The sequence below is a fragment of the Xenopus laevis genome, chromosome 7L, assembly GCF_017654675.1.
Source record: "Xenopus laevis strain J_2021 chromosome 7L, Xenopus_laevis_v10.1, whole genome shotgun sequence".
Taxonomy (NCBI): Eukaryota; Metazoa; Chordata; class Amphibia; order Anura; family Pipidae; genus Xenopus; species Xenopus laevis.
The window spans coordinates 36,748,961-36,765,172 of record NC_054383.1 but is presented as its reverse complement, the minus strand read 5'-3'; the positions used below and the strand labels follow the sequence as shown (position 1 = coordinate 36,765,172).

At 39.2% G+C, this 16,212-nt stretch overlaps 1 protein-coding gene across 11 annotated transcripts in view; it reads left to right on the top strand.

Moving 5' to 3' along the window:
* The first annotated feature begins 4,401 nt into the window (after window positions 1–4,401).
* The window catches only part of sorbs1.L (sorbin and SH3 domain containing 1 L homeolog), a 96,846-nt gene continuing 85,035 nt past the window's right edge, over window positions 4,402–16,212 (top strand). For 2 of the 11 annotated variants that reach the window (XM_041568788.1, XM_041568785.1), the window contains exons 1-4: window positions 4,403–4,504; window positions 8,713–8,774; window positions 9,118–9,186; window positions 13,240–13,335. In XM_041568788.1, the coding sequence (XP_041424722.1) occupies window positions 4,458–4,504; window positions 8,713–8,774; window positions 9,118–9,186; window positions 13,240–13,335 (274 nt within the window). In that variant the 5' untranslated portion in view covers window positions 4,403–4,457. Of the gene's footprint in view, window positions 4,505–8,712; window positions 8,775–9,117; window positions 9,187–13,239; window positions 13,336–16,212 lie in introns of all 11 variants that reach the window. The other 9 variants (XM_041568790.1, XM_041568786.1, XM_041568794.1 and 6 more) reach the window with 7 other exon arrangements.

Below are 16,212 nucleotides of genomic sequence, written 5' to 3'. Positions count from 1 at the left end.
ATTAGTCGCCGAAGAAGAGCGATTTGTCGCCGGACGACTAAATCTCCCTGAATCTTCTCGTCTGTCTCTGCCCTTAATTGAGAATGCCTTATACATAGTAAAATACATGTATAAAGAGACACATTCTGCGTGCACAAAGCCTCATATTACTTTCTATTCAAGGCAACATGTGAATGGAAGGGTAAACTCCTCTTATAAGTAGCATTGATTTTCCCTTCCATCATAGCAGCTCTTAAAGTGTAATGTTATTCAGATTACATCTCCCCCTGTATACTAAATATACTCCTAAATAACACCTCTTGCTTCACTGCTGTCAACAATAAAATACATTCCATTGAGATGTTTTAAGAATGGAATCTATAATGAGGGCTCTGCCATAAAACATAATCTGGTTGATGTGTTGTGATCGGGCCAGTAAAATAAGTCTCAGATCACATGATTCTTCATTCATATTTTCCACTTGGGAAGTGATTGATAGATTGCGCTGTTGACCCAATGCCAAAAAAAAAATATAAATGGAGAGAGAGAGAGACAGAGACAGAGACAGAGACATTGGGGTAGGCAAGAGTAGCAGTTTAAAATAAAATTTAGTTTTGTTCAGCAGAATGGTGGCACAGTGTTAGCATTGTTGCCTTGTGTTTAATTCAAACCAGAGCACTGTATGTATGTTCTTCCTGGTTTTGTTGGATATCCTCTGGGTACTGTGGTTTTCCAGCACACACCAAAAACAATAATGGCTGGTTGTTTAACTTCTCAAAAAACTAAACCTCGCATGTGTTTATATTCTGCTCCGGTAGGGGTTCAGGGAAGGTGGGTGAATTTTTTTGTTTGGGAAGCTACCAGTAGAAGGCTTTCCACTGAGCAACTGAGACTTTTCCCTCTTACTCAACTGCTCAAAAGATGGGTGATAATGAGGCTGACCACAAGATACCAGTGTCAGTTGCTGGTTCAGAGGTCACATATAAAAAGAAGAATCTGACAGGCTGTTGATTGTTTGGCGTGGGTATTTCCTTCCTATAATATTAAACTTCCAATTGCCAAGTGTCTATATGCCCAAAATATTTTAAAGTTATCTTGTTTACAAATCCTACTTGATCTTTTTTAATGGGACTCTTAAGCTCATTGCCCACTGTGCAGCAGATATTTATACTTGCAGAGTAGCATAGGGTACATTTGTACCTCTTAGAGACAAGCTGTCATAAGCCTGTTTACAAACTGAGTACACGGCGTTCAGTAGATGTAAATGGAATCCTCCCTGTTAAGGAATGTGTCACCTGGCAAACTATTTCTAAAAGTACTAATATGATACAGCAAATTCTGGAAAAGTTTTTCTTTATGAAGAAAACATATTGACTAAATGCATTTTGTCTAAGGAGCTATGGAAAATATCCCACCACGTAAACAGTATTTGAACTTTCAGAACTAAATAAAAATGTTTGTTTTTCACACAGACATACTTGATTTCACAGATTGAGATGAAACCATGAGAGCCTGTTTGTGCTAGCTGGGACCAATTCCCCACCCACCTTAGGATAAATTTTACCTTAGCTTCACAGCAGAAACATCAATGTTCTTTCATGATGCAAAAAGCACCTTTTGGGTGGATATCTCCTTTAAAGGAGAACTAAAGCCTAACTAAAGAAGAAGCTAGAAATGTTGGACATTATGTTCTGAGCTTCTGTACCAGCCCAAGACAACCACAGCGCTTTAGCAGTAAAGATCTGTGTCTCCAAAGTTTCGCCAGTAGCTCCCCATCTTCTTTTCTGCTGATTCACTGCACATGCTCTGTGCTGCTGTCACTTACTGAGCTTAGGGGACCACTCACAATATACAGTACACATAGAATAGAAATGTCATAATATAAGGCTGATTAGTAATTAATACAGATAATTAATACATGGCAGCATAGAAACCAGTGCAATTAGCATCAGAATTTAATAATCACCCCTGTTGCATTAGCTTATATTACAGGCCAACCTCATTTTCTGCTTGATAATTTGTGACGACCCCTAAGCTTAGCTTCTCAACAGCTGCTCAAAGCCCACTGAGCATGTGAGTGTCACAGACACTTTCCAAGATGGTGACTCCCTGTGACAAGTTTGAAATCCTGGATCATTGCTGCTATTGGGAAGCTGAAACTTTTGGCTGGTGCAATAATATTATTAGTATATAAAATATGGCATTTTTAGCCACATTCATTTTTAGGGTTTTGTTCTCCTTTAAAATGTAGCAGCTTTCTGCATTTTTTGTAACTTTTATTAGTATTTTTTAGCATATAATGCCAGAGGTTTTCTACATATACCCAAATGGATCTGAAAATTATTTGCCAGGTTTCATTAGGGTGGTGGCACACGCTGTGCTGCCATTCCGCCGGCGATTTACATTCTAGCCGGTAGGAAGGCTTTTCAGGGAGATTAGACGCCCGAAGAAGAGGAGGTTTGTCGCTGGGTGACTAATCTCCCCGGAATGCAGAGTGTGGCACCACCCTGTTTTGCGAATATGGATGTTTATCAGAATGTTTAGCAAACGCTGACACCCAAAGTAAAGGAAAGCATCACACCTTCAAGTCCATAAATACTTATCAGACAGGTCCAAATTGCTTTGCTGTTACTAAGATTGACATTTGTAATTCCCTGTACATCCTTTCCTGCATAGTTTTGCCCCAAATGTGCCCACACATAAGTCTTCACATCCACCCCCATTTCCAGTGCCACCAAGTCCATCCCCCAGTCTCCACCCTGATGTGCCTGATTTGCCCCCATGTAACGTCATCACCTTACCCACATGATATCACCATTCCATACTGGCAAAGGTGGCTCTAGGAAAGGGAATGGGATAGAGGTGATGGAGGTAAAAAAATGATTCAGTTCTTCGCATGGACAAACATAGATTATTGCAAAAGTAAGGCAGTTATTTAGACTAAACAAATCCTAATTAAAGCCACACAACTCATATTACTTACCTATCCAATATTTTGGGGTTTAAGCCTTTCAGTCCCCCTCTGTTGACCTATTTGGTCAAGCTCCATTCACAATATTATTAGCCATATAGAGAAACCGTGGTGTGCCAGCCACTCTACTCTATTTGCAGGGGAATTTAGTACAGCAAATAATTACTCCAAATATAACACTATTTGCCCTTCAGGCTGGATTCCCTTTGCTCATAACAAGGTTACAGATAAACAGAACATTAGTGTTATAAACACCCTGCTACAGTTCAGTGGGGAGTATTTCAGGCAGCAAATAAGCACTCGCCCCAAATCCCACCCTAACTGACCTTCAGGCTGGACACCCCACAGCCATCATTTGGAATTCAGTCCTACAATTTAGGGACATATAGGCTAACCTGAATAAATAAAAACTGGGGACACTTTGGATATTACAGAGCCACCATTACTGATTTCTGTAATTAATTATTTGGGAGGAATAAAGACTTGGCACTGCAGCTCGTACTCTTGCATACTCAGTATAAAGAGAAGAATTGTTCTGTTGTCTCATAGATTATTATTTGCTTAGAGTAAATGAAAGGAAAATATACAGTAACCAGATTTTCAGAGTTTGTGCCCGTTGATGTTTATAGAATGAATAGCAGCTCTTTCTAGTACCCCTGCACTTTCATGCTCTTTGCTTTTCTGCCAGTAAGTACACTTGGCCACATAAGATTGATCCCTCATCTGATCTGCTTGTTTATCCCTCATCTGATCAACATGCTGATCAACTGCATATCATAAGGGAATTTATTTCTGAATAGGCCAGTGACCTACCTAATTTGGTGGACTGGAGTTTTCATAGAAACTTTGAAATGGGAAAATGTTATGGAAGAAATTATACAAAATATTTCAGGCTGTGTAGAGGTCAGCAGCAGAGAGAGGGGGTCCCTGGCAATGCAGGAAGGCTGGTACCCTCTAACTATGTCGCTGTGGATGCTGGGAGTTGTGTTTCAGCAACAGCTAGAAAGCTACATGGTGGTCATTCCTATTGTATATACATAGAATATTTAAACAATTGAATACAATTTTTTTTAATCTTTTTAATTTTCCCCTCTGATGCAGGGGTACCAGGAATGCCCATTCCGAAAACAAGCCTTAACAAAGGTCACAGAAGAGGCTTATCTTCTCTGTTAATATATTGAGCGTGTGTTATTGTATTGTATATTGTGTATATGTTGTGGTCGGCTACATTAGAGAGAGGTTATTATTAAAAGATATTTTACGCCTCTTTTTTTTTTTCCTTTTGTCTGGTTGATGTTCACGTCAGAAGGAATGCTAGGCCGCTGAAAGGGCTGGTGTATTGTAAAGCAGCCAGTGACATCACTAAGAAACAAAGCTAATTTAAGCTTCGAGGAGGGTGGGTACGGAGGAGATATTTAAATGTACAGAGGAGAACCTTTTCAAAGACACTGCTCATTTTGTGAAGCTCAGCCGTTCTCTTTATACTCCCGCTTAAATAGTTTGAAACATGCGGCACAAGCAAATCACAACGTTTACAGAGGAGGCTATAGAAAGGTAAGCTTCTGGAATAATGAAAGTAAAATCTTGCTGGTCAAATACAACATTTTTCATCTGTTCCTTGACTTGGGAATATTTATGTGCAGCAATAAGAAAGGCGTTAAAGGCGTTTAAGATGTTGCAGCCTATCATGGAGCAGTGTTTTGTAATGGTGACGGTCTGATTTAAGTAATCACTCTTTTTATAGTGCTGTTGTGTTTGCAGGGAGTTGTACTTTAGCATCAGGTTGAAGAACCTTCTTCACATGCTCCTTCATATAATGATATCTAAATCTATACCTGTGATTAACAAGTAAGTTTGCTTGAAGGGAACATCTGTCATGAAACAAGACCAAGTGAGGTTTGTTCAAGGCAAGTCATAGAATTACCTAAAACGACCATTAAAATCCATATCTTATCTTATGAGATGTGATCTTCTTGGCATTACAGAGAATTCACAGACAAAAATGCCCTTTAATCATGTTAATACCCCTGTGTGGTAAAGAAAAAGACTCCCAGGACAGCTGTGTAGCAGTTGCGGTGTGGTTCACAGATGTTTGTGAGATATGCATGTGTTAAGTGTTAAACAGACCACTGAAACATTGCCAGATCTGAGGAGTAAAATGTGTTGGACTGTTAGAGAAAGTGGCAATTAAAATCTTTAATGTTCAAGAACAGCCAGATGCTTTGAGTTTGGTTGCAGCAGCAGGTGATGTTGTTTAACGGACTTAAAAAGATATAATGGTTTGGAAAAAGTGCTTTGAATCCTCAGTGTTCTTTTTTCATGGTTCTTTGTTTCATCCAGTATTGATTGGGTTACCTTTAAGATGGTAAATGTTGCCTTTATTGAAGCCTGTTAACACATTACTGCTGAGAATCTGGGTTTTAAGTGCTTTTATAAGATGGCTCTGATGCAATTTCCTTTTGGACAGGGAGGTCTTTGCTTTAAAATGCTAGGAGTTGCAAAAGATATGTTTGCACCTTCTAAGAAAAAAAGAAAACCAATTTCAAAATTGCAGTAATGTACCTAACCTTGGCCGGGCCAGTTGCAACCAGGCCCCCCCCTTCAGACGCACCATTTCTCACCAACGGGGGCACAAAGAAAACCTTCTGTTCTGCCGCCTCACCTGCGGGGACGCCCACCACCTCCTCTTTTCTGCACTGCTCCTTCTGCTGTGCGAAATTCAAATATTTAAAGGCACCACTCACAATTCTCCCTGCCCAACATAGGTCTATTTCTGATAGTTCCTGGGTGCGATTCAAGTCTGTTTATCTGTTCTTTGACCCTTGCGTGTCCCCAACCTCTGCTAATTCGCTGTCTGTACCAACCTTTGCATGTTCTGACCATTCTTCCGGATCCTGACTTTGTTTTGCATTACTGATTGGCTTCAACCCCGGTCCTTGAATGCGCTTCTGGTTCCTGATTCCGTCTGACTGATATTGACTCTGGCCTGTCCCGCGACTACACTTCCTCTTTCCCTGTCCTTCCTGTCATACGCTATGGTCCCCTTTTCTGCCCAGAACTCTTGCCTTGGTTTTCTCTAGGAATGCACTGAATCCACTATTTTGGATTCGGCCGAACACCTGAATCCTTCACGAAGGATTCGGCCGAACACCGAACCGAATCCTAATTTGCATATGCAAATTAGGGGCGGGAAGGGAAAAACAAAAAGTCACGCGATTTCCCTCTCCGTCCATAATTTGCATATGCAAATTAGGATTCGGATTATGTTCAGCCCGACAGAAAAGATTCGGCCGAATCCTGCTGAAAAAGGCCGAATCCTGGCCAATCCCGAACCGAATCCTGGATTCGGTGCATCCCTAGTTTTGTCACATTAAGACCTGACGGCATCCAAGTAGGAGAGGGCTCCTCCCGAAGCAAAAGGCAGTTGTTATAGGCAGAAGCGTTATCTGAGACGAGAACCTTGGTGTTTGTTCTGGGTTTTGGGATTCCAGTTAATCCACTGGCAATTGTCTTAAAATGTCTTTGTCTACACCATAATAAAAGTTACATTTTAGTTTTTGTGGAACTGGTTTGTTTCATGTATTTTTTGTAATGCTGTATATTACTAATTTTCATACTTATTTTGCATGAATGAAAGTTGTACTTTTATAAGTAGTGTGAGATGCCTGGCTAATAGGGATGGACACATGACAGTGACATTATAAAATCAGCCTTTTCTAAAGCAGGCACGTATTATGAATGTTCATGTTTTAGTTGCTGGGAAATAAGTCTGTCATAATCTTCATACTTCCTATATCTATGTTTCCCATACCAACCCCTGTAAAATGGGCACATATTGTCAAGTGTTATGGGTTGACTTAAGTACAGATGATTGATGAGTGTGCATTTCTTTTTCTGAGCCTAGAGGATCAGAGACACTTTTGATCTTATGGCTGGTGATTATTGCAAGTGCAGGTATGGAATCCACTATCCATATTTCACTGAAAATATGGCATTGCCATTATGCCTGCATAAAAAAAACATTCTTTATTTTTGACTGATTTTATCTGTGATAAAGTGCCTTGTACCTGATGTCACCTAAGCTATCATTAATCATAATTAATCATAATTTGGTTCACCTTTAACTTTTCTTATGATGTAGAACTTGACATTCTAAGACAGTTTTCAGTTGGTTTTCATTTTTTATTTTTTTTGTGTTTTTTAAAGTAATTTAGCTATGAGTTCAGCAACATATGAATAGGAGAGGGTCTGAATAGGAAGAAAAGTACACGTATTATGGAATCCGTCATCCAGAAAGCACAGAACTACAGGAAGGTCATCTTCCATAGACTCTATTATAATCAAATAATATAATCAAATATTATATTTCCTTTTTCTCTATATTAATAAAACAGTACCTTGTACTTGAACCCAACTAAGATGCAATTAATCTGTAGTGAAGGCAAAACAATTGCATTGAGTTTAAATAATTTTTTAGAAGACTTTAAAAGTATGGAGATCCAAATTACAGAAAGACCCAGCTCCCAAGCATTCTGGATGGCTTGACTTAGAAACCATAGAATTAATTTGATGTTATTAAAGTCTGTGACTAGGAAAAGAAGGGAAAATGTTCTATTTTTTTTTTTTAAGAATAGTGTATGTGGGTTACTTAAAGGGATACTGTCATGGGAAACATGTTTTTTTTTTTCAACATGAATCAGTTAATAGTGCTGCTCCAGCAGAATTCTGCACTGAAATCCATTTCTCAAAAGAGCAAACAGATTTTTTTATATTCAATTTTAAAATCTGACATGGGACTAGACATATTGTCAATTTCCCAGCTGCCCCAAGTCATGTGACTTGTGCTCTGATAAACTTCAATCACTCTTTACTGCTGTAATGCAAGTTAGAGTGATATCATCCATCTCCATTTTTCCCCCCAGCAGCCAAACAAAAGAACAATGGGAAGGTAACGAGATAACAGCTCTCTAACACAAGATAACAGCTGCCTGGTAGATCTCAATAGTAAAAACCCATGTCCCATCGAGACACATTCAGTTACATTGTGAAGGAAAAACATCAGCCTGCCATAAAGCATTTCTCTCCTAAAGTGCTGGCACAAGTCACATGACTGGGGACAGCTGGGAAATTGACAAAATGTCTAGCCCCATGTCAGATTTTAAAATTGATTTTGCTCTTTTGAGAAATGGATTTCAGTGCAGAATTCTGCTGGAGCAGCACTATTAACTGATTCATTTTGATAAAAAAAATTTTTTCCCATGACAGTATCCCTTTAATTATGGAGTTCTATTTGCCCTAAGGTTGGTCCTGAATTGGTTGAACTGTAGAGTAGAATTAAGGATGTACCTGAAGCTTAAAATAGGTGGTTCAAATATATGAATGTTCTTTACTTGACTGTAAGTAGCATTATAAATGTATTCACTGATCCCATCCCCAGTGCCAGTGATATTATCAAGCTGTACTAGAAGGCACTGAATGTAAGACGATAGGACCCCTTCTGTTTTATTTCTACCTTGAGAATGGCCAGACATAAATGCGTGACTTCATATCCACTAATATTTCATAAGCAAGGGTATATTTTTATGAGCCTGGTGCCTGTGAAGTCAATGACACCATAAATGGGAATAAGATCTGAATAAGGCCCAGGAAGTTCTCATGAAAAATATTTTGCATACCTTCTGGCTTATGAAAGATGATGTGATGACTAATGCTGCTGTTTGACCCCCAATAAACATTTCTCTGGTCTCTCTTTTGTCTTTAAGCAGAAACAACCAGAAACAAAGTCAATTACTGAAGATCACTACTGCTCCCATAATGAGTTCAGGTAAGTTAGTAACGAGGTATGTAAAATAACATTGTATAACTTTCATCCCAGGTTCTCTAGCACCCTTTAAGTGCCAGGCATTGTAAAAATCAAAGGTGCCCCTATAAAAGTATCATCATGTCAGCTCAGTTAATTTTATGAATCCATTTTAATCTCTTCTGAATTGCTTGTGGTACGGCAAGATCAAAGTGCCCCAAGCACTTACAGGGTTAATGGAAGTGTACACTAACATTTTTGAGATGTTTTAATGGTGCACTGTTATCGGCCATCCCATTCTCTGTCTTATATTAGAACATCTGTTATATTATAACATCTGTTATAATGAGGTTCCTTTATTTTTCAGAGAATGAAGTAAGCATATCAAATAACGTTGTCAACGGAGTGACCCCCAGGTGCAACATGCCAGAAAAAGGTGGGGATTCATTTTTACATATTCTTGTTAATTCTCATCTCAGGATAATTGATTGGCCCAACACATCACAAGGTTGTAATTTTTCATAGTCATAGCTTTAGTTTTGTTTTATTAAATTATTAAATAAACATATGCCTGGTACAGTGGTTGGGTTTATCATTTCTTTTTCCATAGATATACTATGTACTGTAAGTTAGAACTTTTGTCTAACCAGTATGTTCCATCTCTGTACATATTTATACATGAGATTGGCACCTCCCATACTTACTTCCCTGAGAAATTTGCTTGGCTACTTGTACCAATATATAAAAATGTTTTTTGTGGAATTCTTCATTGATACCTGTAGCAGCAGCACTCTAGGGAATGTCTAGGGCCTAAAATATGAGTTCTCTAAATGAAAACTAAAGATATATTATGCCAGAGTAACAAATGGTTTGTGTTTTCCTTTAAACTGGTGGTGGATGGAAAGCACTTGAAATATAAGTCTAACAACACTTGTAAGTATTATAAGAGAATCCCACCCTTCTATTTTAGAAAGTACAACTTGAACTTGATATTACTTAATATTAGATCAGCCAAGAATATAGCAGTTCCTGTTATAAACAGGTCAGTGCGTCAGCTATATTTAGTTGTGTTCCTAGCCATTAGTTGCTGCTAGGGATGCACCGAATCCACTATTTTGGAAAGATTCGGCCGAATACCGAACCCGAACCCTAATTTGAATATGCAAATTAGGGATGGGAAGGTGAAAACATTTTTTACTTCCTGGTTTTCTGACAAACCAGGAAGTAAAAAATGTCAGAAAACCAGGAAGTAAAAAATGTTTTCACCTCCCTGCCCCTAATTTGCATATGCAAATTAGGATTAGGGTTCGGCTGGGCACAAGGATTCGGCCGAATCCTACTGATAAAGGCCGAATCCTGGTCGAATCCCGATGGATTCAGTGCATCCCTAGTTGCTGCACAATCATAGGGAACTGTTGTGATTGGGTACACATAGTTAAAGCTGTTGTGCTATTATATATTCTTTAATGGTGCTCCTTAATAGAAAGTGGGTAGGCCATTTGCTCTTTCAGCTAGGTTTTTGTAATTCATCCAATATTTGTATATGATATCTGTACGGGTTGTTTGCATGTATTACTCTACCTCCTATTATGCTCTGTATCAACTGCTTTACAAATATCCACAAATAAAGTATTCACTAATCTCTGCTCAGCTAGGCTGGAGGACATTGTAACACTTAGGTTTCACTTCTACAAATGAGCTGTTAAATTGTTTGCTGTATCTATGTGCAAGATTTCAATTTCCGTCTCGGTCTGTCAAAATGCCAAGATGAAACCATAAACGTTGAAGTTACATTACGTTCAGTTTGACTCAGAACAGGGAACACAAAGTTTAATTGACACATGCATGCTAATTCTGTATTACCAACATTTATTCCTTACTAGCATTTTTTCTTAACGATGAAGACCTGAGTGCCCCATGTGAAGATGGCAATCATATCAAATATTTCCTGTCTTCATATAGAAAACTCAGTGTTAAGTACAAAATCATTATCTCTGGCTAAACAGAGACTGGTACATGTCCGTAAGACTAGATTCATGTCTCTAAACAAAAATGGGGCTGCCTTTCTTTAAATAAAGCAACAATTTTTTTCAAGACATATTTACATATGGGATTTACATATGTAGGGTACAGATAACTATAAGTGCATTATGACAGGTCCACTTTAACTACATAAATGCTATGTAGGTTGCAGTGGGCTCATCATTTTTTTTTTTTACAGATTACCAGTAAAGTCACAAACCCCATCTTTGTAGCAAGGTGAAAGCTGCTGGAAATTTTAATTCAAATGCAGCTGAAGTGCAGTGTGTTCACATCCCTAAATAAATTCTCTTGGTAAATGACAATGCCAATTCCACTATGGAAAATGTTTGTCATCCCAGATCTGGAATTCCGTCTCTGTTACCTCATTATCATTTAGGAAGTCATTCCCTTGGTGATATTTACACAGTTGAAAACAATTAAAAATAATTTCCAGAGAAACTTTAGGGGTCATTTAGGTAGACCCTTGATAGATATGCGAGAGCACAAAGGGGAGCAGAGACCTACTGTAAATCTGCCACCCTGCCCTGCAGGTACTAAATTACACCTACTGTCTTTAGCTTTTTGTGCTGTGAGAAAAAGGGTATTTAAAGTGCCAAACCTACCATATAAATAAAGTTTATGGCAAAAAACATGTCAACACTTCTGCTGATTGCATTTGGCTATTTCTGCTACACTTATCATTGCAAACAAATTGGTAGAACTTCTTTATAATGACAGTAGAACGTCTTTATATAATGACATTCTTGACAATTCCTTGATTCCTGCTTTGTGGCAGCAGTATGGGGAAGGCCCTTCCATGTTTTAGCAAGATGATAATCCCATGGACAAAGTATTAAATTCCATTGGTTTACAGAGATGAGTCTACTGACCAATCAAATCGCCCAGCATCAATGTCCATGATTGGAAGAAAACCTCATCAGCAGTGCTCCAAGAGCTAATAGAAAGCCTTCCCAAAAGAGTAGAAGCTGTTATAGCAGCAATGGGAAGTCCACATACTTTTGGCCATATGGTGTATATTTAATAAATAGGGTAACCTGGGCTCATGTGGTCTGACCCAATGCTGCCCTTGAGCAGACATTGAGCTGTTATTTCTGTCCATATTGTCACTATCCCACACTGTATGCTCAAAAAAATTCAACACTGCTAGAATTAAACAACACAGGATATTTCCAAGCCAAAATAGAATTCAAAGTCCATGTTCTGTTGTGACAGATACCTTGGTTAATTCCAGCTCAGAAAAAAGAAGCATGCCCTACAAATTCCACCCTAATTGCTGTTCTTAAACCCTTATATCAGGGGTGTCCAAACTTTTGGCTCACCGGGCCACATTGGAAAGAGAAACATTTTCTGGGGGACACATGAAATACACAAACAAGTTTGATTTGTAAAAGTAAAGGAAATACACAGAAAAGAACTACAATGCCAGTTGGATAACCAGATGGAGCTATACACTGGAATATGGGACACCTGGATATTAAATAGACATATTGTTATATTATTATTACTAACTGGGAAATGGGCAGAGTCCCCCCTCCTCCTATTTGCTCAGGAACCAAGCTGGGCCGCATTCATATGCATCCTGGGCCACATGTAGCCCTTGGGCCGCAGTTTGGACACCCCTGCTTTATATCAACATTTCATTCTCTATGGTACAACTTAAAGAAACATTGCTTACCAACCACAACTTGTAAAAAAAAAAAGAGAGAGAGAACAATAACCATTTTCATATGGAAACTTAGGACAAAGCTGGTTTCAGGCTTGGTTTATTCTGGCCCAGCACCTTCTGCCTGCCACTCTGATAACTTTACTTATGAACAGGTCTGACTTGTTCTTGTGCAGTGACACAGTTTATGGATTAAGTGTATATTAGTTTAACGTCTGTCCCAGCAGATTCTTTATCACAAAGCGAAGGTGCAGGTGAAATAAACTACAACCTGGCTGGTGAGAAATTGCACACGTGGTGCCCCATATCTCACATTCTATCAGAGTTTCGCTGTTGGAAGATGTTGGGAATTGTAGTTTAGCAACACTTGCAGATCCCTTTTGAAGAAACTGTCCCCATAGTAGAGCCTTAAGACCTTGCATGCCATGGATCGTCACTTTCTCTTACAAGTATGGTGAGTGCCTCTTGTTACCAGCAAAGGGAAAAAGCAAAAAAACATATGCTATTATTAGCTAGATTTAGCTACCATTGACATTTAGCAAAACAGGGTTCAGAGAGATTTGGGGAAATGATCCACTCTACAGCAGTAAGCCAGTGCAGAAATGTCATGCAAGTATGTACACTTCTAATTGTATACAATGAAGTAAATCTCTATATTGTAAGACCGCTCATGCCTTGTAACAAAATAATCTGGAATTGTTGTTATAGTTTGCAGCTGATGGAATCTTTTTCTTGATTTTCTTTGTTTTGGGGATACACTGTCTACACTTTTTGTGTTTGCAGCAGATAAATCTCCTTTAAGTGCACGTTCAGTGGCTGCTGTTAAAATCATTCCGGTGAAGACTGTGAAAAGTTTTCCTGATCTTGTCCCAACTGCAGGTATATGTTTGCTGTCAAATTAAGTAATGTGTCTCATTTGGATCCTCATTCAGCATTCACATCACATTACCTTAATTTGATTGCTTGCTTTTGTATGAACTTTGCCTTAATCATTACACTTGCTAGATGCTGCAGGCATACCTCCCAACTGTCTTCATGTTGTCCAGATCTGATGACCCAAAAGAAGTAGAGCTTAAAAGAAAAGTGGGTGGGATTTAAGTGAATCCGAGGTGTGGCTGATGCAGAAGTATGTGGTCTAAAATAAACCAATTTTTCAGTTGGGAGGTATGTGCAGGGTACAATTAAATCATAATGTGCTGATTTTTCGGTGGATTGGGATTTTTTTTTTTAGTTTGATTTATTTTCACACCATTTATTTGTACTTTCTGTGTTTGAAGTTCTATGGAATACATTGATGCATAATACCACTGTATCTCTGTATGCATGGGGTCTCATATGCGCAACTATATAACAGCTTTTGATGAAATTGTCACTATGCTTCACTCTTGACTATGTCATCATTTAGGAGATGTAGTTTATCAACAGCTTTTGGGATGCAGAATCCTCAGATGAATGTGCTGAGTTTAGAATTAATATATAAAATTAATTTGCAACTGAACTGATACTGTCATTGTGAAGCTTGGCTGCTGTTAAAATTGCAGTAATGTTATTGTGATTGTATTGCAGGGGGAAGCTTAGCGTGAAATGCACGTGTCAATTTGTATCTTTCTGGCATACTTCAGTATTAAGATAGTTTGATAAACAAAGAGAATAGCATAAGCATGTTTGTTCTTGGGAGTATATACGTTATCATGTCAGGCAGTGCTGGGCAATGCCGGGCAGTCGCCCAGGCAACCCGGACGGCCACCCCACCACGCGGTCTTGCATAACTGGGGACGCGTGTGCTATATAATCAAAAAATAAAACCGCACTCCAAGGTCTGGAAATAGTGAAAAAAGTGGTAGATTTTATTTCAACGTTTCGGCACACCAACTCGGGCCGTCTTCAGGAAGTGAGAGATATATATATATATATATATATATATATATATATATATATATATATATATATATATATATATATATATATATATATATATATATATATATATATATATATAGGAAGAAAAAGCCAGCACAGCTCGTATAAAGGTGTTTGTTGCCTGGGTGCTAACAGCAAAGCAATAGTGGATATCTGGAGACAGGCGAGCACACACAGGTCTTAGCAGGAAAACAAAAAGTGTTTATTGAACAAAAAAACTAACGTTTCGGCTAGCACTCTAGCCTTTCTCAAAGTACAAATGAAATAAAAAACCAACCTTTTAAACCCCCAGTGGCGGGAAAAGAAGGAAAGTGACGTCATGGTGACAAGAATGTTAGGTGTAAGTAAACAATATACAACAAAGGAACGTGTAAATAAAATAAAATAAATCCGTCAAAAAGCTGTGAAAATATATATACATACAAAAGAATCAATGGTTACACAATGAGTACACATTTGGGTCTAAATTAGAACAGATCAAAAAAGCGTTACTGCTAAGTCAAACAAATTTAAGTGCAAAATATTAGACAATGTCGGCATTTCAATATGCAGAGGATATGCAGTATAGATAAGCTGCTCGTAGAGGTGAATGTCCCTTGACAGTGTAGGTAAATGTAGCAAAACATAAGTCATCGCTTGGAGAGAAGAAACAAAGTATCATGGAAGTCCGTTAACCCATTGGCCGCCAGGCTAGACATTATAGGGGGAAGTGTCGACCCGAGAAAGGTGTGCTAACAGTTGCACAAAGTCTAAAACTGTCCATCAGGTGTAACGGCAGCCTAGTTGCTGGAAAACGGTATACCTTATCACTGGTTGCCAGGTCCGTCTTCTAAGAGACATGCGATCGGTAGCAGGATGTGCCGGTGAAGAGGTTGTTCAAGGCTCCCGTAGTTATGGGTCGGGGAAACGGCGAACGAGCATCTGTCACTCCTGGAAGGTGGAATCCACGGAGCTTGTATTCATAGTAATAGGGCGAGGAATGTGGGCAGGCCATAAGTCTGGTGCGGTTCTGAGCAGCTGGAAGTTCAATAAGGACGGGAACGTTGAGTGTCGCTAAGGACTGAAGAGATGGCAACGATGTTAGAGGTCAGGGTTCAAAGTTCACTTGCCTCGAACAAGGGAAAGAAGGTGGATCTCGGAAGAAGGGATCGTCACTAGCGATCCGTAAATGCATAATAAAGAAGTTGTAGTAAAATGTCTGTTGCGGTTAATTAGAAAAATTATAAATGTCAACATTTACTGCAGTACATGCTCGTGGTTACTGTGAGGGAAAGCACACATGTGGGGAGGGAACACATAGGAGGGAGGGGTATGGGTACATGTCGGCAGTGGCAAAGGGTGGCACAGCGATAGTGCACACACATAAATGTAGGTAAAGCAAGTTACCTTTGGAGACCAACGGCAGTGGCAAGGGGTAACACTAAGTAGGCAGCACCTCGTCGTGCAGGCAATGCCTGCTGTATTAGGACTCATGCCGGGTTTACGTTAATAATTTTTCTAATTAACCGCAACAGACATTTTACTACAACTTCTTTATTATGCATTTACGGATCGCTAGTGACGATCCCTTCTTCCGAGATCCACCTTCTTTCCCTTGTTCGAGGCAAGTGAACTTTGAACCCTGACCTCTAACATCGTTGCCATCTCTTCAGTCCTTAGCGACACTCAACGTTCCCGTCCTTATTGAACTTCCAGCTGCTCAGAACCGCACCAGACTTACGGTATGGCCTGCCCACATTCCTCGCCCTATTACTATGAATACAAGCTCCGTGGATTCCACCTTCCAGGAGTGACAGATGCTCGTTCGCCGTTTCCCCGACCCATAACTACGGGAGC